Raw genomic sequence first — 21,847 nt, forward strand, 5'->3', positions numbered from 1 at the left:
CTAATGCTATATTTAAGGTTAAAAAACTAATAATAATAATACAAAAAAAATGATGATAATAATAATAATAAATAGAAAAAAGGTCTCTTACAAGGTAGTATAAGAAGAAATCTGCACACTACAACTAACGAAGAGTTAGAAAATATTATGTTTCATATGAGATTTCTCACAATAGAAGAGAGAAATATTTTTACAAATCCCACTGTTTATTATCTGAGGACAAGAGATGTCAATTCCAGACCCAACCGATTAACTAAACAAACGATCACGGTGCAAGACTTTGAAATTGGTTAAGCCACATTGTAACCCAACAGATATCGACCGACACCTCTATTGAGAAGGGTATAAAGGAACCTATACGAAAAGGCACTATACCAATTTTTTTGTTTTTACATAATTTATGTATTCTTCTCTTTTCATTATTCAAATTTAGCGGAACTGTCCGAAGGGGGCCAGAGCCGTCCCATGTACCTCACTTTCGTAAAGCAATTTAAAAGCAAAGCTTTCTCCAAAAAGAAAGTAAAAAAAACGAAAAGCCAGAAAGAAATTGTAAAGCAATTTAAAACAGCTTTATCCATAAAAAGAAATGCCAGAACACCAGTCAACCTACCCAGCATCGGACGGCTGGGCGGGCGGCACGCACGCACCCCAAGCAACTGTAGCATGAGTGCATGACCCCAAAGTTTTGAGATTCTTGAACCCACCTAATACCTGGGCGCAGCCGCGCAAGGTCTCTGCGCCAATCATAGTCCCTCTTATTCTTCTTCTTTTTCTCGGTGAGAGGTGGCGGTACTCTGGTTTCTGGTATACAAAATATATATACCGGTGAGTGGGTTTCTCACTGCTTACGGCTTCAGAAGAAGAGGAGAAATGGCTTCTGAGGATACCAAAGATCAACGGCTTACAAGAATTGCTTCTGCAATTCGGGTCATCCCAAACTTCCCTAAGCCAGGTAATTATTATTGCCCACCGGAGTTGAAATGCTATTGATCCACATATCAACCCTTTTCTTCACTGTGTATTCCAATCTGGGTTCAAATCATGCTCCTCGGTTCCAAACTTTGATTCGTTTCTTGGTTAGATAAAACTTTTTCTGTGGTTTTGTCTCTTCAGGGATCATATTTCAGGATATAACGACTCTGCTTCTTGACCCAGAGGCATTTAAGGACACCATTGATTTGTTCGTGGAGAGATACCGTGGCAAGGATATCTCCGTTGTTGCAGGTTAATCACTTTTGCTGCGTTAAATTTATTTTAGTTGCTCTGCTTCCGACACTTATGAATAGAATTCCTCTTAAAATTCATAGGCATCTTTGATCCCGACCTGATTGCAGTTAAACCCACGTGAATTTTACATCTTTTTTCCATTATCTCAGCCAATTCCTCGTGAGTTATCACAAAATAATGTTCACTTTTTTGAGGCATATGCTTATTAGGTTTCTCCAACATTACCTTTAGGATGTAAGACAAGCTTTACGACGATGGGTTACTGATTACATATTTATGTCCAAGATTGATAAAACACCCAGAATTTTTTTTTAAAGTCAGTCATGTTGCACACTCTCTTAATCTCAAAACTAAGACTACCCAGTGTCCCAAGTATTGATTTTCAAGCTCACCACTGACTGCCCACTACCCAGTGCCCCAAGTATGTCTTCCCTTGAAAATCATTTTCTATACCACTTATTTGACAAGCTTAATTGCTAACTAGCTAGTTAGTCAGTCTTTTGACAAGACAGGTTTCCCCCCCCCCCCCCCCTGGACTGATTCTCTTTGTGGCAGAACTAGTTATTTTGTTTATTATCTGTTTGATATTGGTAACTCATTACAGGAATTGAAGCAAGAGGTTTTATATTCGGGCCTCCTATTGCCTTGGCTATTGGAGCAAAATTTGTCCCTATGAGAAAGCCCCATAAATTGCCTGGTAATATTGCTGCATCCATTTCTCTTTTTTATTTTTTTTATAATAATGTTTCCGACCCACATTTAGACCAGTATGGATAAGTATATGTACACATGTTTTTTCAACTAATAGAATCAGACTCCATATGTATGCTTATATAGGAAAACATTAGTACTTCTCCTATGCCTTTGTTCCCATGTTTCTTTCCTTCCCTTTTTAATAAACTATTTTTTTATGCCAACAAAAAGAAGGGAAAAAAAAACTTTAAGAAAGCACCTGTAATCATTATATGTAATCCTAGACTCCATTAAGTGATCTTTATACAATCATACATAAGAATTTCAAGAAAGCACTTGTATAGTTTTATTTGGTTGAATTGTTGCATTTATTATTCGGTCAGTGTTACCAAATGAAATTTGACTTTAATTGACTGTAAATACCTCTGATCCTTTGATGCAAGGGCAATTTCTTGTCCCTTTGTTGATTCCTAGTGGGAGTTTGCTCTCAGATAAGGGGGAAAATGTCTTGGCTGATACCCTGGATCAATTTAACACCAGTTCAATTTTCAGTTATTGAAGTTAATGGAAAATAAGTGCATTGTTTTGATGTTCCCATTATTTGAATTAGAGCCTTTCACTTGGATTAGGTCATTGCAATCCACTTCAAGGTAAACCTTGTCCAGTTTGATATTACATCCTGGCCATTCTAGAAGTTACTGCATCTTTTAGAGTATCAATTGGTGGCTGTTTGTCCAACGCCATAAAAATTTATAAACAGGCTGACAATAAAACCCTTAAGTAGGAGCAAATTGGAATCAGAGCAACACAGCGGGAACTGGTCCTCTTTGTGCTTGACCTTAATTCAATTGGTTGGAATCCTTACCTGGTTTTATATGTTGATTGTGTGTATGTGTGGGGGGAGAGCCGGAGAGGTGCCTGTGTGCATGCACCCTTTGGTAGTTTATTGTCTTATTTTGTTTTCAAAATTAAGGCTCTGAATGTTTCAATGTGAAAAAACACAATAAAAAATAAGTAAAATTTTTAATTCAAGATTTTGTTTCATTGTAAGTAGAAGGAGAGGATGCATAGTTTTACAGTAGGGTCCTTCATTTTATGCCCAGAGACTAAAAAACATGGGTGAAGTGGAGATTTCCCCTTCTTTACTTTACTTCAGGCATTTTACGTTAAATCAAGTGGTGCTTTTCCTTTCCTGGTGATTTTATTAAAATTTGTGTGTTGATAGGAACTCTTCTAGTTAAATACTAAGGATCTTTGATTTTTCATCAGGGGAGGTTATTTCAGAAGAGTACTCGTTGGAGTATGGAACAGACAAAATGGAAATGCATGTAGGAGCCGTACAGGCAGGGGAACGTGCCCTTGTTATTGATGATCTCATTGCAACTGGGGGTACCCTGTGTGCAGCAATAAGGCTATTGGGTAATCTCTTATACTTGTTTTGTAAATAGGACAACCTTGTGATAGTGAAAAACCGTGCTGACATGGTTCTTGGAAGTATTAGTCACCCTTGCCCCAATCCCCCTAAATTCATTGTGTGATGTTGATCAATCTTGACTTGGTTATTAATCCGTTTTACCATTTATGCTGGTATTGCATCCATTACTGCTTCATCAGCCGATTGCAAATCCAAAAAACCTGCCCAAAAGTCTCTTTAAACTGGAGGGAAACATCTCCCTGTAGTGATACTCCTTCAAATCTCAGAGAAAACAAAGGAAGCAACCTACAAGTTTAATTTCTACCCCGCTAATTGAAGTGACTTGGAAATATTACGTTGTTTGTAATGGGGTTAGGTTGGAACAACTCTAAAACTCTCCCGGATAGGATCCCAAGTGAAAACCCCACTGACAAATCTACTCTATGTTATTAATCCTTTTCCTTTTTGTCTTGCCTGGAAGGTCGTATTGTGGCTGTCATACATTACTTTCTGTACTTGACTGTTATTATTGTTTGTCCATTTTAGAACTCTGAAAGATGGACCAACTATTCTTGAATGCTTCATATCTAATGAGAATGAACTCTAATTATCATAAAATACATAACCATTTGAATCTCTGATGATGTGGCTTTGTCAATTTATCAGAAAGCCATGTGTGTGAGATCATTGTTTGTCTGATATCTGCTTGCGTATTGGTCCCTCTATCTGGCTTCTGTTCCTTTAATTGTCAGCGCCACCCCCTGAGGTTTGCCAATATTTTAAGGCACCCACACGAAGTATGGAAAAATCAACCGTTACCCAGATTTTAATGGGGTTAACCTATGAAATGCAATTTAATAAATCACCCTCTACACTCCAAACATAAAGGATAAATTACAACTGAGATGCCCAATGTTTAAGGTACCTTGTGAACTATTTTTCTTCACAAATCAAGCAAATTTCCTATTTTACCCTCTCCATCTCATCTCTACCTCCACCTCCTCCTCAACTTCCGCCCCCACCTCATTTTCAGCCACCGCGGCCCTGCTGCGCAACCTCCGCTCCCACCCACCACCGCCCCTCCTTGCCACTTGCTCCCATCCCTTTCACAATTCCGTCCCCGGCACCCCTACCCCTCTGCTCCACTAGCCATTTCAGGTCACCCAAATCAAGAATCACACCACTGCTGCAGCTACTACTGATTCGAGTCTCTTCCAAAACTTCTAACTCCTTGAGTTTTATAGGGTTCTGGGTTATATAATACCCCAACGACTTATCCAAAGAGATCACCTGAACATTCCTGAGAGGCCCATCACTGACCTCTTGCCTGTCTCTCACCACAACTTCAAGTTCAGATTCACCGACAAATGTTGGGTTCCTCTTCTTAGACCTCAATAGACCTATTCAACTCTTCGCTTCTCTGTTGCCTGAATCAAGGTGAACTCCCCTGCTGCTGCAACTTGGGATTCAGATAAAGATTCCTATTCGCCACCTGTGTTGGGCAAAACCCCAATCCGCCACCAAGTGTGGAGGAATTAATGAAGCTTGAAGCATTTAGAGACTGTTCAATGGTGGTCTTAACAGCAGGGCTAGAGAAACTGACCTCTCAGCTCTCGCATGACTCGGCTCACACTTGGGTCGTCAAGGATCGATAAAATGAACTGCTCGAGCTCGAGCTTTAAGGCTAAAAGGAGTTGTTGTTACTGCTCCGGGCAACCTCTACATTGATGGGCTTGAGCACGCTCAAGAGCAGCCATGAGAGCATTGGAGAGTAGAGGATCAGTACCATGAGAGAGGTTCTGGGCTGAAGGGAGTTGCTCGAGGGTGACACTGAAGCAGACTCAAGTGCTCGGCCTTGAAGTGGGTGTGATGAGTTTGGCTGAGATCGAATACAGGCTTGTCTAAGGTACCCAGGCAGGGAGGCCAAAAGGGTTATAGCGACATGGAGTGGTGTGGTTTGGCCGTGATTTCAAAGAGCTGTTCGGTGATTGAGTGGTTCAGAACGTTGGTCGCTTCCGGGGTTAGTGTTTGCTGGATTGTACTCAGACCAGTTCTCATGGCGGTTCTTCTCTGCTTCAATTTCTAAGAAGTTTTCAGAAACAACAGAACAGATCAATCAATATCTGCAACAAATAAAAAAAAAAATCATATGTCTTTACACCAGCCATACTAGAAATTCTTCAATTCCAGTAAGAGTTTCAGATACATCTCATTCACAAAACCGCAAACTGGGTAGGCTTCGTCTTCTTTCAATAGCAGACTCTCTCTCTGTCTATCTCACACCCACCCACACCCACACACCTTGTTTGGATCTCTCTCTCTATCTTCTCACGCCCCCTCCACAGCACACAAAAGACAGGAAAACATAAAGAATTCATAACGCGAAGGAATACTGAGATCCCTCCTTCACATAAAGTCGTAAACTTTCTGATCTATCTCTCAACCTGAAAGAAAAAAAAAAGGGAAGACGAGGTTGAATATGGGGGTGGGGACGGAGCTTGCACAAATGGGGTGGCGGTGGCTGCAAATAGGGGTGGAAGCAGAGGGTGAGGAGGAGGTGGAGCGGGTAAAATAGGGTAAGATACAGAAGAGGGGCGAGTGTGGGGGAGGGGTGGGAGGAAGAAGAAGGGATGTGTTTGGTTCTTTTATTTGGAAGGGTAGAGCAGGTAGTTTTTACACTAATAAGGGCAGAATTGTCTTTTAAAAAAATTGACCTGCTGACATCACTAATTAACAGCCCTTGACTAACGGTAGGGGGTGTGTGTGATTTTTTTTTCTCGATCAGGGGAACCGATTGATATTTGCATACTTAGTGTGGGTGCTTTAAAATAATGGCATACTGCAGGGGGTGGCACTGATAATTTCCCTTTTTTTTAAAAAAAAAAAATAATAATAGTAATATCAGGCTGGCTTATGGTTCAACTACATTGAACTGAGAAGTATTTCCTTCATTTTTCCTTTCAAATTTTATTTTTGTTCCTATATTCTTATATTGCTTTCCTTGCAGAACGTGTTGGAGTAGAGTTGGTTGAGTGTGCATGTGTCATTGAATTGCCGGAACTAAAGGTATGATCCTTGTTAATGCATCTTCTAGTTGTGCCAAAATTAATTGGAGCCATGCTTGGTGTCATATCTTACTGTTTTAATTAGTTGAGAACTTGAGATTATGGGAATTCAAAATAGAGTAACTGTTGGTTTCATGTCCAACCTTTTCAATTCAAGTGGTTGGGAGGTTTGTACAGAACTCTCCTTAAAAGCATCTGAACAGCTTCCACTAAGAATAGAATGGTAACATTCTCAGTGAAGCATGTAAAAAAATTAAGCCATTTGAGTTTGGTTGTTGGGATTAGTTATAAAAGCATGTGTGTGAATTAAGTAACATCAAATTTATTGTGGACGTATATGTTAGACACAAGTTTGCCGTTTAGAGGTTCGGGGCGCCAAGGCGAGTGCTACATATTAAATTCCAGAGCCAGTAGCAATAGGTTATTGAGGTTTCCTAACTACCCTTTCACACCCCCTGTAGAATATTTACTTTGAAACTATCCTTCATGTTGTTATCATGCTTTTGTTCAGATTATTCTTTCTTTCCTGTCACTGTGTTCGGGAAACCCTTCAATTACATTATATTTCCAGTTTTGTTCTGCTTTTTGCATACAACTTATGTTAACCTTGTTCATTTCAGGGTCGGGACCGATTAGGAGACAAACCATTATTTGTCCTTGTAAAAGCAGATTAATGTATGTTTTGTAGCTGAATTTTGATGTTGTTGACTCATATTAGTGATCATTGCTGGAGTTTTAACTGCTGTACCACTTTTCGTTGAGATATTTGTTGAGAAAATGCTTGGTAATGCTTCTATGGAACATGAAAACTGATGGTTCATATTCAAGCAATATATTTTTCTTGTATGACAATAATAATTTGGACTTCGAGGAGCTGGACTAGATCGATATTAGAGAAAGTTTTCCTTCATCTACCATGTAGAATTCACCCATGAATCTAAGGTCATCATTATTCCCTATATGTTGAATGTTCGAAATGCCTTTTATTGTTTCTAACATCCAATCACAATCTCAAATTTTTAAGATATAAATGTTCGATGCCAGAGAACAGCTGCTAGCACGACTGGTAATGGGCTAGTGCAACAGGCACTTAGGCTCCCATGGGGTCATAGCTTCGAGACCCCTACACTAACTATCTGGGTGCAGCGTACACCCCCGTGCGTTCTGGTGCAAAGAGCAAAGCTTCCAAAAAAAAAAAGGTCCAATCAAGTTATAAATAGGTGGACAAGCACCTATTTTCTTCCACATTGCAGCTTAGACCCCAAGCAAGATCTTGTACTCAAAATTCAATTTTCAACTCAATCTCAGTTTGGCAAGTAGCAAAACAAGATATTGAAAATCTTTGGGATTACAATGGGATGCTTTTGTTGGGAATTTAACCCAACAATGCCCGAATCTTTGGAGGATTGGATAGATGCGACCTTTATCATATAAAAATTTAATGGGAAGGTACTTGTTATGTTTGGAACTGCAAGTGTAGTTCCTCCACGCGAATTTACATTTTTCATAATTGAGCTACACAAGGAACATGTTCACACAACCTTTGTGATCGTCGAGAATGCAGTTTGATGCTCTCTCACCGAGGGTTTCAGAAAACACAAGTTTTTCAACTAAGAGAGAAGGGGGGAGAGAGAGAATCGATTTTGAGGGAGGAAAATTTCCCCCTCCCTATTATTTACGTATAAAGGGGGTTGCCCACCTTGAGTAAACAATCAAATTAGAGTCTGTTTGTGATTCTCAATTCCCATCGGTCTAATGACAAGTGGTCTTGTATGCTACATAATAGGAACTGATTGGATCCCATTGTATCTTACTTAAACCAAACACCATATATAATATTAAGGGAAATAGTTTTCTGTCTGGGAGTGTGGCGCATGTGTCTATCTCTCTCATCCTCAAAACAAGGAGAAAAAAGTATCTTTTCATATGGAGAGGAGAGAGATAGACTCATGGGAGTGATGGTGTAGGCCACACTCCCGGACTGAGAACTCTCTCCCTAATAATAATTAGGGGATGTATTCTCTTTCTGGGTGCATGGCCCTTGTGCCAGTGCGGGGCCAGTGAGAGTGCATGGGCAAGCACCAACAGGGGTAGAATTTCCACCATTGGGGTGGGGGGGGAGGTGTCATTTCGCCCCATGTTGTGTTTGGGTACAAGGGTCATGCTCCTGGATAGTCTTTTTTCCTTATTAATTAATCTCATTAATAATATTATATAAATATTAATAGATTAATTTTGTACCACTATATCCCCAAAGAAAAGGTAATACGTAATTCATTCCAATTTAGTTGTATATCAGTCACTCCACTAAAACTATATCATATAATTGATTATGGAGCATGTAATATGATTATTGCCAAACCCCAATCCAATGACCATGTCAATGCAGAGATTCTGTGTAAGTGATTGGACGGAGACAATTTGTCAAAATTTTTTTTTTTTACCCAAATATTACCTGGGATCCGAGGCAACCCTTAAGATTTTATTAAGATGAATCAAAATTAAAGAAGAATACAATGGGGGGGGGGGACATTCCCGCCTAACCCCAAGCCCAATCGAGTACAAGATATAATAGGACAAAACAAAACACTTGATCACTCAAATAAAATAATTTTATTAATAAATAGGGAAAAAGAACGTTACCTGGTAGAGTGGCTCCAATGGCAGACACATGAGCAGATGAAAGTACCACCTTGCCCCCATGAGATAAAAAAAATCATAGCTAGGTTGATGCCCCTACGTGCGTTTTCATTGGCTCCCATGCTGGTGTAAGTACTACAGGACTCGTCAGCGATGTCTTGCCCAAAAAATTATGTATATACAAAACTTAGATATGAATTGATTTGGGCTTAAGGGTGTCAATTAGTCCAGTTTTTTAACAGTTTCGGCCCCCTTATGGGTCAGGACCAGAACTGAACTAATAAACTAATTGGTTTCAAACTTGGGATCAGGACCATTAACTAATGAGTGGATCTATTCTAATTCCTAATCGGTTCCAAGCAGTCCAAAATAAAATTCCTAACACATATTACATATATTCAATAATATCACAATAAGACACTAATTTTCAATCACATGAGATATACAGCCTACCATCATTTTTTTTCCCTCAAATCATAGAACTAGTCCATAGTACCTTTTGTTTTATATTCAGTTAGTAAGTAAGAACACCACTACCCTCATAAATTAGGATTATTATAGGGTTAGGATGTGGATTTGTTTTGGTTTCACCTGTTCCTAGTTGGTCTATTGGTTATGAAACCACCGGAAATCCAATAACTTAATTGGTCGATCCAAAACCGGACATTGGTTTATCCAAAACCAGCCCAATGAATTATTGGATTGGTTAGTTCCGGTCTGGTTTCCGGGTTCTGGGCAGTGGATGTAGATCCTCAGAAAACGGAAAACCTTGAGAGGTTTAAGAGAAGAACGCTCTAGACTTCAACTCTCTGGTGTAGTTGGTTTTTGAGCGTGGCTGAGGCCTGCGATGTTCGAGTGAAGGGAAGGTTCGTCTTACCTAGTGCGGAGAAAATATGGCGACGTCTCTAACCGCTTTAGTAGCAGCTCCTGCCTCAGTTTCTTCCGCCGGGAACGATCCTCCTTCTGGTTCGGTAGTTGGCTTCCCCAAAACTTCATTCCTTCCTGGCACCAAGCTCTTTTCTTTTCCCAATTCGAGACGACATGTTGTCCAGAGATTTACGACTCCCTCTGCCTGCTCGTTTGATCACATACCTAAGAGGTTCAGAGAGGAGAATCTCAAAGACGGATGTGAGTCTTCATGGAAACCACCACGTCCTTTTTCTAATGCCCTTTTCTGTATCTCATTTTTGCAAATTAATCATTGAATTTCTTGGGTTGCTGGTCGTTCCTTCTCTTTATGGAGATTGATTCCATTGTTTAGCTTCTGAAATTTTAGTGACTTCTATTAGTATGTAAACGATTTAACCTTCATCCCCTCTTCCTTTTCTGCTTTGAGTTCGTATCTTGTTAATTTTAATGCTTGCGGTTGAGTTGTTTTACCAAATATTAGTTAGAATTTATGATGTCATTGGTAGATTAAATTGATCCGAATAGGGACAAAATCCCAAAAGCCAGGATCTCCATAGGGCGTTCAAGAACACAATCAAATAAATAATAGAAAATAGGAATAGAATCACTGACCTTGTTTCGCATCCATAGTGATGATGATTGCAGCGGAAAATAAAGAACAAAGATCTAGGTGTTTCCCCTCTATTCCCAAAGTAACTGGCCTGATGAGAATACCGAATTTGCAGGGACGACGAACACTGAATATCTCCCTCTCTCGCAAGAATGCACTCCTCAATAGTAATTGAAAATAATAAGTTGTGATGGGTAGAGGGGGGACCTAGCTCTCCTTATATAGTAACCCCTATAGGGTCTGACTCATCATAGTCCCAATAGGAATCTATCTGGCCCACACTAAGCCAGTCCACATTAGACTTCTAATATAACTTAATGACCTCACTTTATTAGACCAAAACCCTAATTAGCCTGGTTTAGGGATTTAATTATGTCCATATAGAATTTTATTAGAACTAAAATTCTAACATTCTCCCACTTGGACTTACATTAAATTCCTTATTTTTAAAAGGATTTAAAAACAGTTTTGACCAAAACAAATCACAAGCTAACAACTCTTTAAGAAAACTTTATGTGCACAATTTTTTAAAATAAATTGGTCTAGAGGTCATATTAGAAAGTCAATCCTATCTCATGAGTTTTAGACACCGAATCTGGCGTGAATCGCATCTACGATCAAGCGACACGAGCCTTCCATGGTCACGAGAGCCCTCAACTCTACTAACATGGATACAATGTGGTAGTGTGGCAACGAGATAATACTCACGTAGTGATTCCTTATGTATTATTCGTTTATCACCCAAAATTTCTCTTCTTTAAGTGGCGCAGCTCACTAGAGAAATAAACTTTGTGATTCTAACGAATCTGTATGTCTCATCGTAAATAACTCGAGTTATACTTTATGTGTTACAAGACATACCTTTAGGCTAACAACTTAATGCCCTGACCTCGCTTAAGGTTAACACATTCCTTAAGACTTTAAAATCGAAATATATACATCATGTCAATAAATAAAACACTCATGTGTTTAAAAGAAACTGCATGCAATGACACCTGATATATATATAAATCAAAGTTTACCATAAGGTAAAAATACAGATGAAAAGAAACTTTAAATTACAATGAAGCAAAATAAAACAAACTCCCACTAACCAACCACATCCCATGATGCAACTAAGCCCATGCCCATGATATGTCTCTCAAAAACACAAGGGCGAAGACCTTTGGTTAGGGGATCTGCAACCATATCATCTGTACTAATATGCTCCACTGTAATGTCACCTTCCTTTACTCTCTCCTTTATGGTCAAATACTTGACCTCCATGTGTTTAGACCCTCTAAGTCCTTTATTGTTGTTTATAACCAACACAGCAGAACTGTTATTACTATATGTCTGGATGGGTCTATCCACAGAATCTAAAATGGTCAACTACTTTATGAGATTCCTGAGTCAAATAACCTGAGTAGCAACTCCATGGCATGCTACAAACTTTACCTGTATAGTTAATGTGGTTACCAATGTTTGTTTTGTACTGTTCCATAATACTACCCTTCCCCGCTATTAGAAAAACTTAACCGGATGTGGATCTCCTATCATTCTCACAAGCTAGCAAGGTCGAATCAGATGACCCACTAGCTGAGTTCGGAATGTGTCTTTATGTTACATATAATCTTTTGTCCCCTACAAGTACCATAATACTTTCGGCAAGAACCCGCGCTAGGACCAGGATCTCGATCGATATCCGCCAGAAGACCCATCACAAAGTAATATCCGTCCGGCATGCACTGAGCATACATGATACTACCTAGTGCGCTAGTATAAGGCACCTCATTATGTCATCCTTCTCACCTTCATTTTTGGGCGCTGGTCGAGCTCAGTTTGAGAACAGGAACATTCTCAGGTTTGCAATCCAGCATACTGAACCTCTCCTGAATACGATCAACATAAGCCCTCTGAGAAAAACTTAGTAAACGACGAGAACGATCCCTATGGATCTCAATGCCAAGGACAAAAGAAACCTCACCAAGGTCCTTCATGTCAAATTCCCTAGATAATAGTTGCTTTCATTTATGCAACATCCCTAGGTCACCACTAGCAAGAAGGATGTCATCCATATAAAATATGAGAAAATAGAATTTGCTCCCACTGACCTTGTGATATATATACTGATCCGCTTTATTTTTCACAAAACCGAATGAAGTCACGACACTGTCAAACTTCAAATACCACTGCCTGGAAGCTTGTTTGAGACCGTAAATAGACTTCTTGAGTCCACGCAAGATGGTCTGAACCATCCACCGCAAGACCCTCAGGTTTAATTCAACAAGCTCCCAAACATCATTATGTTTCATCGATTCCACCTCATTTCTCATTACATTTAACCACAAATCTAACTGAGAACTAGAAACAACGCCTGAATAAGTAACTGGATCAACCACACAATCAATGTCGTAGTCATGTTCTCTCGAGATAGACCTCATAGATAGATGGTATTTCGAATTTCTCCTCGATGGATTTTCGTGATGGCGCTACCACCGCTCACCCTGACGAGAAATCTCACTGAATCGCATCAATGATAGGATCTCAATCGCATCCCGATTGAGAGGAATCTCATCAAGTGCTACATGAATGTCAAGGATCGTTATCAATATCGGCTCCCGAACTCCAAAGAGTGTAACTAATGGCGTGGTATGCCCCACATCCGTCGAATAGGTAGAAGAACATGTACCAATGTACCAACCATGTCACTATCTCGAACGACCGAGAACAATCATTCCTTTTGCCATATCAAATTCCGTAAACTTCCGCCTATAAGTCCATAATTCTAGTGTCTCCAGGGGTTATAAAATTTATATCCCTTCGAATGATCCGGGTAGCTAACAAAATAGTAATGAGTAGTCCGGGATCCAACTTGTTCAAAGTCGGATAATATAGTTTTTATGCAGTGGCACCCCAAACTCTAAGATGATTTCTGGGTTTAGTAACTACATGGTTAAGGATACAATGAGTAGTTTTCAAAAACTTCTCCCATAAGAACTTAGGTAAAATTTGTCTTACTAATCATACTCTTCACCGATGCGGTTATGCCTTTCGGCGACACCATTTTTCTCAGGACTTCCTGGCATAGTAAATTGACCAACTATCGCAGAGTCCTCTTAGTATTTGGAAAACAGGCCCTTAAGCTATCCAAAGATCGCCGTATGCCCGCCATAATACTCACTCCCACGATCGGATTTAACAATTTTAATAACTTTCCCCAATCTGTTTCTCAACTTTAGTCCCAAAAATCTTGAACTTGTCAAGAAATTCAGACTTTTCTTTAATTAAGAACAGATAGCCATATCGGAGTAGTCGCTGTTAAAAGTGATGAAATAAAAATTTCTACACAATGTGGTGAACAGGGACCATCGATGTCAATTTGAATGACCTCCAACAGTCGAACTATAGACTACGTTTTCTTCTTTATCTTGGTCATCTTTCCCTTACATCGTCTACATAAGTTTCTAGATCACTTTCGAGAGTAGGTAGGATGTCGACTTTATCGCCTTTCCACTCTTGCCTTAGAAATATGACCTAACATCTTATGCCACAATGTGAAAGACCGTTCTTTAGGTAAGGGTCTTTTGGAAACAACGTTTTCAATGTTATGGAAGGCGTAGATATCATTGGGAGATAAACACAACATGCATAATCCATTGGACGTAATGCAGAGAACCAACTTTATTTGAAACAAATTTATCATCTTGTTCTTTATTTCAAAATGGTAACTACCAATGTCCAACATCGAAATCGAAATTAAATTTCTTGAAGGATGGTACATAAAAGTATTCTTTACGATCAAATTAAAACTAGAAACTAGTAATAAAATGATATCTCCCACGAACTTTACGTCAATCATATCCATCATTCCCTATGACAAGTCTTGATTCATCCTGATTTGGCCTCTTCCGGTTTATGAATCCCTATATGGTAAAAGCAACTTAGTTAGTTGCCCCCGCCGTCTAGCCTCCAAGTACTGGATGAGGCTTATGATAGATTGGACTCACAAACAAAAGCCAAAGAATCGTTACCTGATGGCCTGGGTTTTGATAACCAAGTCTTGTATTTGTTGCAGTCCTTCTTTATGTGACCCTTCTTCTTGCAAAAGAAGCAGCGATCACTCTCTTTCTTGAAAGAGTCTTTCTTAGGTCCCAAATTGTTAATCCGATCGCACTCTTTATTGGCAGATTTATGAGTATGGTTTTTAGACTTTTCACTCTCATGGGATTTGGAAATAACAAGTAGTTTCTCTTCCTCGGATACAACCCTAGAAATAAGGTCATCGATACTCCAGACATCGTCCTGGGAAAGATAGTTGGTTTTGATGATGTCAAAATCAGAAGGTAGGGTATTAAGAACTTGATGAACAATCAAGGCATCAGGAAGAACAATATTTCAAGGCTTTGATTTTGGTTTGATAGTCAATCATCCAAACAATATAATCCCTAACACCCCCAGAACCATGGTATTCCATATTAAATAGCCCTTGCAGAAGTCTCCCAATCTTAGCATTCGATGAAACTTGGTATCTCTTGGAAATTGCATCCAGCAATACTCTGGCAGTACATTTATCAGGTAGACCACTCTTAAGGTGTTCCGGTATCGACCTCTTTATAGATAGTACAGCTAAGCGATTACTCTTTTCCCATGCAGAATGCACAAATTTTTCATCCTCAGTATTATCAGCTGTTAGGTCCATTGGTTTATCTATAACAAGGGACGTATGCACTTTTGCCATCTTCATGGCAAACATAATGTCCTCTTTCCACTTCTTAAAATTTGACCCAGTAAGAATCTCAATAGTGACCATGTTATTATTGACAGAAAATGTGACTGAAAATTTAAACAATGAACAGTACAATAATCAGCATGATGCAAGTACAGCTTGAAACCTTATAAGCTAATGAGAATTTTACACACATCGTTGTGAAAACACCTTTGGGCTGAATTCCCAACATGCAATTGTAAAAATCCCTACATACCAGTGGCCATGGGAATACAGCTCAACTTTCAAAATCCACCACCTTTGGGTGTGCAGAATTCTAGGGTCAGCCTATTCATATGCATACTGTATATGTACCCCTTCAAGTACCAATACATGACCATCACCTTTGGGTGTATGACCACACATTAGAGTTGAAGGACATCCCACAACTGTATGAGACCGGTGTTTCATAAATCCAACAAAGAAGGTCGCTTTGGCGGCTGCATCCTGTCGAACCCATGGAACCCTCTCTTGGGATATTCCAAAATTACTTACATCCTTAAACAAATTGTGTTATTTTATACTTTATGATAAGGGGCTTAACTGTCTCAAAATTAACACAAATATGCCAACAGTATTGTTCATCAAAGTAGGTATTCCAGTAAGTCAGAAAATTAGTTCGGTTCCCAATGGAACGAATCGATAAATTCCAGAATAGGGCATGCATTAAAAGAATATCAAAAATATTCATATCTGATCAAAACAGAGGGCACCACTGTGTAGAGCACAGAAAAACAGAGCCAACGCAAAAAACGGGACCCCAAACGGAGTCTCGTAGCCCCCAGAAAGCCCGGTCAAAGTTCAAGTCAAAATCCGGTTGACTGTACTGGTCAAACCGGTCCAAAAGGCAAACCAAATCAATTTGGTTCAACCCCCGGTTCGAGGGAACCGGTTCAGACCCGGTCCAACCGGGTTCGGGTCAACCCAAGACGGGTCAATACCCGGGTTAGCGGGTCGGGTTTTCGGATCAGAACCCGGGTCGACCCCGACCCGAGAGGCGCACGTTAGCATCGCCTATAGATAGCATCAGCGCACGATAGCAAAACCCAGATTCCCTTTTTTATTTTTTTATTTTTTTATATTTTTAACTTCTGCCGGCGAGTGCAGATCACCCGCGGCTGCCGCCGGCGCGTGGGAGCGCGTCCGGCAGCCGCTGGCGGTGATCCACCCACCGAAAACTCTGATTTTGCGAGCTCTACGCCCCCATGTGATCAGATTCTGTTTTCGCCGGCTAAAAAAATCGGCAGAATACCAGTGTCCGTACGGGTTTTTGGAAAACTAGAAAAAACCCTAAAAACCTTGATTCGAATCGAAAAAATTTTCGATTCCCTTATTATGTTGTATTATTTTGAATCCATATAGGTTCAAGAACGGATCTATGGAGGCTCTGATACCACATGGTAGATTAAATTGATCCGAATAGGGACAAAATCCCAAAAGCCAGGATCTCCATAGGGCGTTCTAGAACATAATCAAATAAATAATAGAAAATAGGAATAGAATCACTGACCTTGTTTCGCATCCATAGTGATGATGATTGCAGCGGAAAATAAAGAACAAAGATCCAGGTGCTTCCCCTCTATTCCCAAAGTAACTGGCCTGATGAGAATACCGAATGCGCAGGGACGACGAACACTGAATATCTCCCTCTCTCGCAAGAATGCACTCCTCAATAGTAATTGAGAATAATAAGTTGTGATGGGTAGAGGGGGGACCTAGCTCTCCTTATATAGTAATCCCTATAGGGTCTGACTCATCACAGTCCCAATATGAATCTATCTGGCCCACACTAAACCAGTCCACATTAGACTTCTAATATAACTTAATGACCTCATTTTGTTAGACCAAAACCCTAATTAGCCTGGTTTAGGGATTTAATTATGTCCATATAGAATTTTATTAGAACTAAAATTCTAACAGTCATCTCTCAGGAATTGAGTATTTTTTCTTGAACTTCGTCTTATTCTGAAACCATCTCCTTAGGTTGTATAGACAATTAGTGTGGCAAGGCAAACATGCGAGAGATTATATGGGCAACTGCAGCTGAGGTTTTTCTCTTTGTAGCAGCATTAGGCATTAGTTCAGAGAACTGTAAACGATCTTCTTACTCTCGCTATCTTCAATAAAATCCTTACTAATTTTGCTTACCTGTTTTTTGTTTAAAAAGATGGCATAAAACACTGCTGATATAAGATCTTAGTCAAAAGAACTAGCAAATGGCAGAAACTAGAACATATGGTGTATAGAACAAATTTAAGGGGCTGATGGTGGGGTTTAATTTCAGGCACAATGGTCTTGGGATATGAAAAAAAAAAATATGGGTTTGAATTGTAAATTCTCTTTCAGGTTATGAAATTAAGTTGGGAACAGATGTAGGTTTAGAGCTTGAATTGATGCTGTCCGCTGAAATGTATTTGCATGGAGACGTAAACTGAGGGGTGCAACTCCAATGGGATGATGTTAGGTAGGGTTTCTCCATTTTCCGAATTGACTAATAGTAAGGTATGAGTTGAACACATGATGTTTGCAATGCATCAGTTTGAATATCTCTTAAAAAAATAATTCTGGTAATAGTTTCGATATTATACAGGTACTAAACATGAATTTACCAACTATGAGTACAAGCTGCAGGATCTAAAAGGACAAGTGGAACGAAGAAAAAGAAATGGGATTCATGTAGCCAATCGCTAGTAGTTGGGATATTGAGCTGCCTCAGTTGGAAATCTCAAGTTAAAATCTTGGAATGATATTTACCCTTTTGCAGTTAGCTTGAGGCTTTTGAGTGAAAGAGACCATCATATTTCTGAGTAGATTTTTGTTTTGGATAACAGGGTAGCGCACAAGGGAAGGGACATGCTCTTATTTTGGTTGTCTACTTGTAGTGAGTTTGAAGGTATTTGTTTCTGGATCTATATATAACTTGGGTGTAAACCTTTAAGATATAGAGAAATTATGTACTTCTTACCTTTTATAACAAAAGTTTTCAAAAGTATTTCACACTTTCAGTTCTGCTTCATTTGAAGCTAACCATTTCATTGATGCTTCCAATACTGTGTTGAGCACCAGAGCTTGCACTCGTGGTCATATATATTACAGCACAAAAAACTATTAAGATGGACAAGTATAGGCTTGCTCAAAGGTTTACGAAGTTGTTAACATATACACAATTTCAAGGATTACCTAGGTTTGAGGTTTTTGTTTGTACTCGATATGCAAAATTGTTGTAGATTTATCAACCAATGGATCCAATGGACTTGTCTAGTCTATATTTCATGCCAGCTTTTTCAGTTTCATTTGGTTCATGTAATTGCATTTGCTGTTAACAAAATATCAACATATCTTATATTTTGATATCATGTTCTTGAATTGGAGAACACAGAAGAATTCAAAAAAATTTCCCCCTCAACTCTTTTCTTGTTGCTCTGTACAGTGATGGACAATTATAAAAATGCTCTGAAATACCTTTATGGCCTTGCTCCTTCACAAATGGACATGTTTATGACAGAAGATAACCCCATTCGGGGACAGTCAGAAAAAATCACTGAGGTACTCTCTTTTCATGTAGCTATTTGTATTTTCTCATGTGAAGACTTTGATAAACTGTGACATTCCGGAATTCTTTCAGTGTAATGGTCCCAAGGGTCTACCACATGATCAATAAATTCAAGCCCCATTCTCCAGAAAACCAGTGCATTACTTCATGCTGTTTAAATTTTGCATGATCCTTCGAGTACTATTTGGATGACAATAACAGCAGTGGCTGCCTCTGAGCTGGACATACTGGATCATGATAATGTGTTGCATGTCTAATTGATATTGCAGGACCACCGCATAAAAAATAAAATCCCTTTTTTGTTTCTAAAGATTGCAGTTTTACATGACAGCATCTGAATCTTTTTTTTAGCTGGCATTGGTGGCCATGGGAGATCTCATGTTCAATGTTTTTTTATTTTTTTGGGAAACAGGAAAGCATTTCATCTGCAAGAAATTATCTTGATCATGGAGGGATGTGGAGTTCATCAGGAATGAAGGATGGGGGTCCTTCAAGGTATAGCATGAGTGGAAGCATGTATCGTGGAGGAGCCAGAGGATATGGAAGGCCTAGAACAGCTCCTCCAGATTTGCCTTCTTTACTTTTAGATGCTCGGATTTGCTATCTTGGCATGCCTGTAAGACACTAGTCACACTATACTACTGTTCTTCGGATTTGAAGTTCTGATATCTCTTTGGAATTGAAGTTCTTTTTTCTCTGATGATGTTTGATCTTTTTCATATATATGCTTTGGTTGATTACAGATAGTCCCAGCGGTAACTGAGCTTCTTGTTGCTCAGCTTATGTGGTTGGATTATGACAGTCCATCAAAGCCTATATATTTATATATAAATTCACCTGGGACTCAGGTTTGCCCTGAAACTACATCCATTTAATGCTTTTAATGTTGAATTTTGTTTTGCCTTGAGACTTTTATACAATCTATTTTATAGATGTCTCTGCATTAGTTACTTTCATAATTGAAAGCTTCTTTCTGTATGTATTTGCCAGAATGAGAAGATGGAGACTGTCGGATCGGAAACAGAGGCATATGCAATTGCTGACACCATGGCTGTAAGCATTCTAATTTATTCCACAAAAATATCAATTACATTTTTCTAGAAATTGCTACCATGAAACAACAAACTGGTGGTGGCCACGAGTTCTCTTGGAAAAGGAAAAACGAGCTATCTTTTTTTTTTTTTTTTTTTTAAACACCAGTTTTTATTAGTCAAACATCTTGTTCTAACATCTGACCCCTATTCATGCGTTTGTATAGTTATTTTCTTTGCATACAGTACTGCAAATCCAAAGTCTACACTGTAAATTGTGGCATGGCATATGGTCAAGCAGCAATGCTACTATCACTTGGAGCCAAGGGTTATCGGGCGCTACAGCCAAATGCGTCTAGTATGATATTGACTTCATTCCAGCAATTAAAATTTTCTCAGAAATTACGATGCTTTCATAGTATAGTTGGGAATGATGGTTCTTTTGGAGGGGGGCATAACCCAACAGCCAGACCAACCCAGACAGATATTCAGACATTATAGATGGATCGTTTTCTGCTGCTGTTAACTGTCTTTGTCTAGTCGTCAAAGTTTCTGATAGGTGATTGTAGTGTACTTGGTTGGTCTGACATTTGCGTTTATGCTTCAAGTGGCCTCCTGGGTACAATTACAATGCTTTGATTTTTACTGTGCTTCACATTTTCAAACCATGTTGTGTTGGATTACAGCAAAACTCTATTTGCCAAAAGTCAATAGATCAAGTGGCGCGGTGATTGATATGTGGATCAAGGTACTATCTACCCCCCCCTCCCCCCGCCCATCTCTCTCTCTCTCTCAGCCACTTATAAAGTCCATCTCCCCAGGCAAAAGAACTAGATGCAAACACCGACTACTACATTGAGCTTCTAGCAAAAGGGATTGGTAAGCCAAAGGAAGAAATCGCAAAAGACATCCGACGACCCAAATATTTCCAAACACAAGAAGCAATTGCTTATGGCATTGCAGACAAGATAATTGACTCAAGGGATATTGCATACGAGAAACGGGTAGGTTATCATTCATTTTCCCCAATGTATTATATTGTGTTCCAAAATCTTTTCATTGATTAATTTTTCATACAGAACTATGATGAGATGCTGGCACAATCAAAAGCCATGAGGAGGGCAGCAGGTGTCGGGCCACAAGCAGCTCCCTCTGGGTTTAGGTAGAGAGTAGAAGAAAGCAGTAATGTTCCAGACACAGAAAGGAAAAAGGTTGTACTCCATTGTCCTATATCTGGTGTCATGGAGGAGCAGGATGTTCTCTGTGGCAGTGTGGAAATGTATTTGTATTTTGTACTGCAAGCAACCAATTTGGTGAATGGAGATGCCAACAAAGAGCAGAAGCTCACTGAGGAGAAGATGCAAGTGTCTGGAATAAGATCACACGGCTCCTAGGTGGAACTTATTGAAGTCACCATTAGGAAGTTAATTCTGCAGAGAATTAGGTATTTTTGTTTACTAAGACGGTAAATCTTGTCAAATATGTTAATTTTGTTGTTGTTAAGTATACAGTTAAAAACCATGCAAAAACAATGGTATCCCCTACTTTTCATTTTTTCTTCTACTTCGATTTAGTGTTTTTTCCTCGTATTTGTTTTTGTGCTTAACATTGAGGCCCTGTGAAAAAATTTTCAACACATCATCAGTATAGATAGCTGTGTATAATGATCATGAGCAAGAAAATATTAATGGAAGCTTTTAGGGTAGCGATTCCTTAAAAATCATAATAAGAAACTCTTTTCGTCATTTCTCATTCAATGCAGTGATAAAGAAGAACGTAGGTAAGGAGGTGTTCTTGAATCTTGACCCTTTCATTAGTTGGGTCTGAGGAGGGTCATAATGTATGCAGCCATACCCTTGCTTTCGTAGAGAGGTTGTTTCCAGATTTGAATCCGTGACCACTTGATCACAAAGGAGCAACCTTACCGTTGCACCAAGGTTTGTTGCCCTAAGCTAAAT

The 21,847-nt window shown here is 39.3% G+C and overlaps 2 protein-coding genes across 3 annotated transcripts; both read left to right on the forward strand.

Moving 5' to 3' along the window:
- The first annotated feature begins 785 nt into the window (after positions 1 to 785).
- On the forward strand, positions 786 to 7,270 carry LOC122657441 (adenine phosphoribosyltransferase 1-like). Of its 2 annotated transcripts, XM_043852143.1 has the most exons (6): positions 786 to 952; positions 1,114 to 1,224; positions 1,832 to 1,924; positions 3,190 to 3,339; positions 6,342 to 6,400; positions 7,020 to 7,270. In XM_043852143.1, exons 1-6 carry the CDS (start codon positions 871 to 873, stop codon positions 7,071 to 7,073), a joined length of 549 nt encoding a protein of 182 aa, XP_043708078.1. In that variant the 5' UTR covers positions 786 to 870; the 3' UTR covers positions 7,074 to 7,270. The 2 variants fall into 2 exon arrangements, with proteins under 2 accessions (XP_043708078.1, XP_043708079.1); XM_043852144.1 differs by lacking the exon at positions 1,832 to 1,924.
- Positions 7,271 to 9,901: 2,631 nt separating this feature from the next.
- Positions 9,902 to 21,213, forward strand: LOC122659960 (ATP-dependent Clp protease proteolytic subunit-related protein 1, chloroplastic-like). The gene is made up of 9 exons (XM_043855124.1): positions 9,902 to 10,167; positions 18,736 to 18,851; positions 19,271 to 19,474; positions 19,602 to 19,706; positions 19,849 to 19,911; positions 20,136 to 20,247; positions 20,576 to 20,637; positions 20,711 to 20,893; positions 20,969 to 21,213. The coding sequence occupies exons 1-9, from the start codon at positions 9,933 to 9,935 to the stop codon at positions 21,053 to 21,055; spliced, it is 1,167 nt and encodes a 388-aa protein (XP_043711059.1). The 5' UTR covers positions 9,902 to 9,932; the 3' UTR covers positions 21,056 to 21,213.
- Positions 21,214 to 21,847: the final 634 nt, after the last annotated feature.

Source organism: Telopea speciosissima, chromosome 4 (genome assembly GCF_018873765.1).
Source record: "Telopea speciosissima isolate NSW1024214 ecotype Mountain lineage chromosome 4, Tspe_v1, whole genome shotgun sequence".
NCBI classification, from domain to species: domain Eukaryota; kingdom Viridiplantae; phylum Streptophyta; class Magnoliopsida; order Proteales; family Proteaceae; genus Telopea; species Telopea speciosissima.

What these genes read in the sequence shown, in the direction of transcription:
- LOC122659960 (XM_043855124.1), top strand. Translation starts at nt 9,933, where the DNA reads ATGGCGACGTCTCTAACCGCTTTAGTAGCAGCTCCTGCCTCAGTTTCT. An exon ending in TTTGCTATCTTGGCATGCCT is followed by an intron (nt 19,475 to 19,601) that starts GTAAGACACTAG and finishes GGTTGATTACAG; the next exon opens with ATAGTCCCAGCGGTAACTGA. An exon ending in TAAATTCACCTGGGACTCAG is followed by an intron (nt 19,707 to 19,848) that starts GTTTGCCCTGAA and finishes TGTATTTGCCAG; the next exon opens with AATGAGAAGATGGAGACTGT.
- LOC122657441 (XM_043852143.1), top strand. Translation starts at nt 871, where the DNA reads ATGGCTTCTGAGGATACCAAAGATCAACGGCTTACAAGAATTGCTTCT. An exon ending in CCCAAACTTCCCTAAGCCAG is followed by an intron (nt 953 to 1,113) that starts GTAATTATTATT and finishes TTGTCTCTTCAG; the next exon opens with GGATCATATTTCAGGATATA. An exon ending in TTGAATTGCCGGAACTAAAG is followed by an intron (nt 6,401 to 7,019) that starts GTATGATCCTTG and finishes TGTTCATTTCAG; the next exon opens with GGTCGGGACCGATTAGGAGA.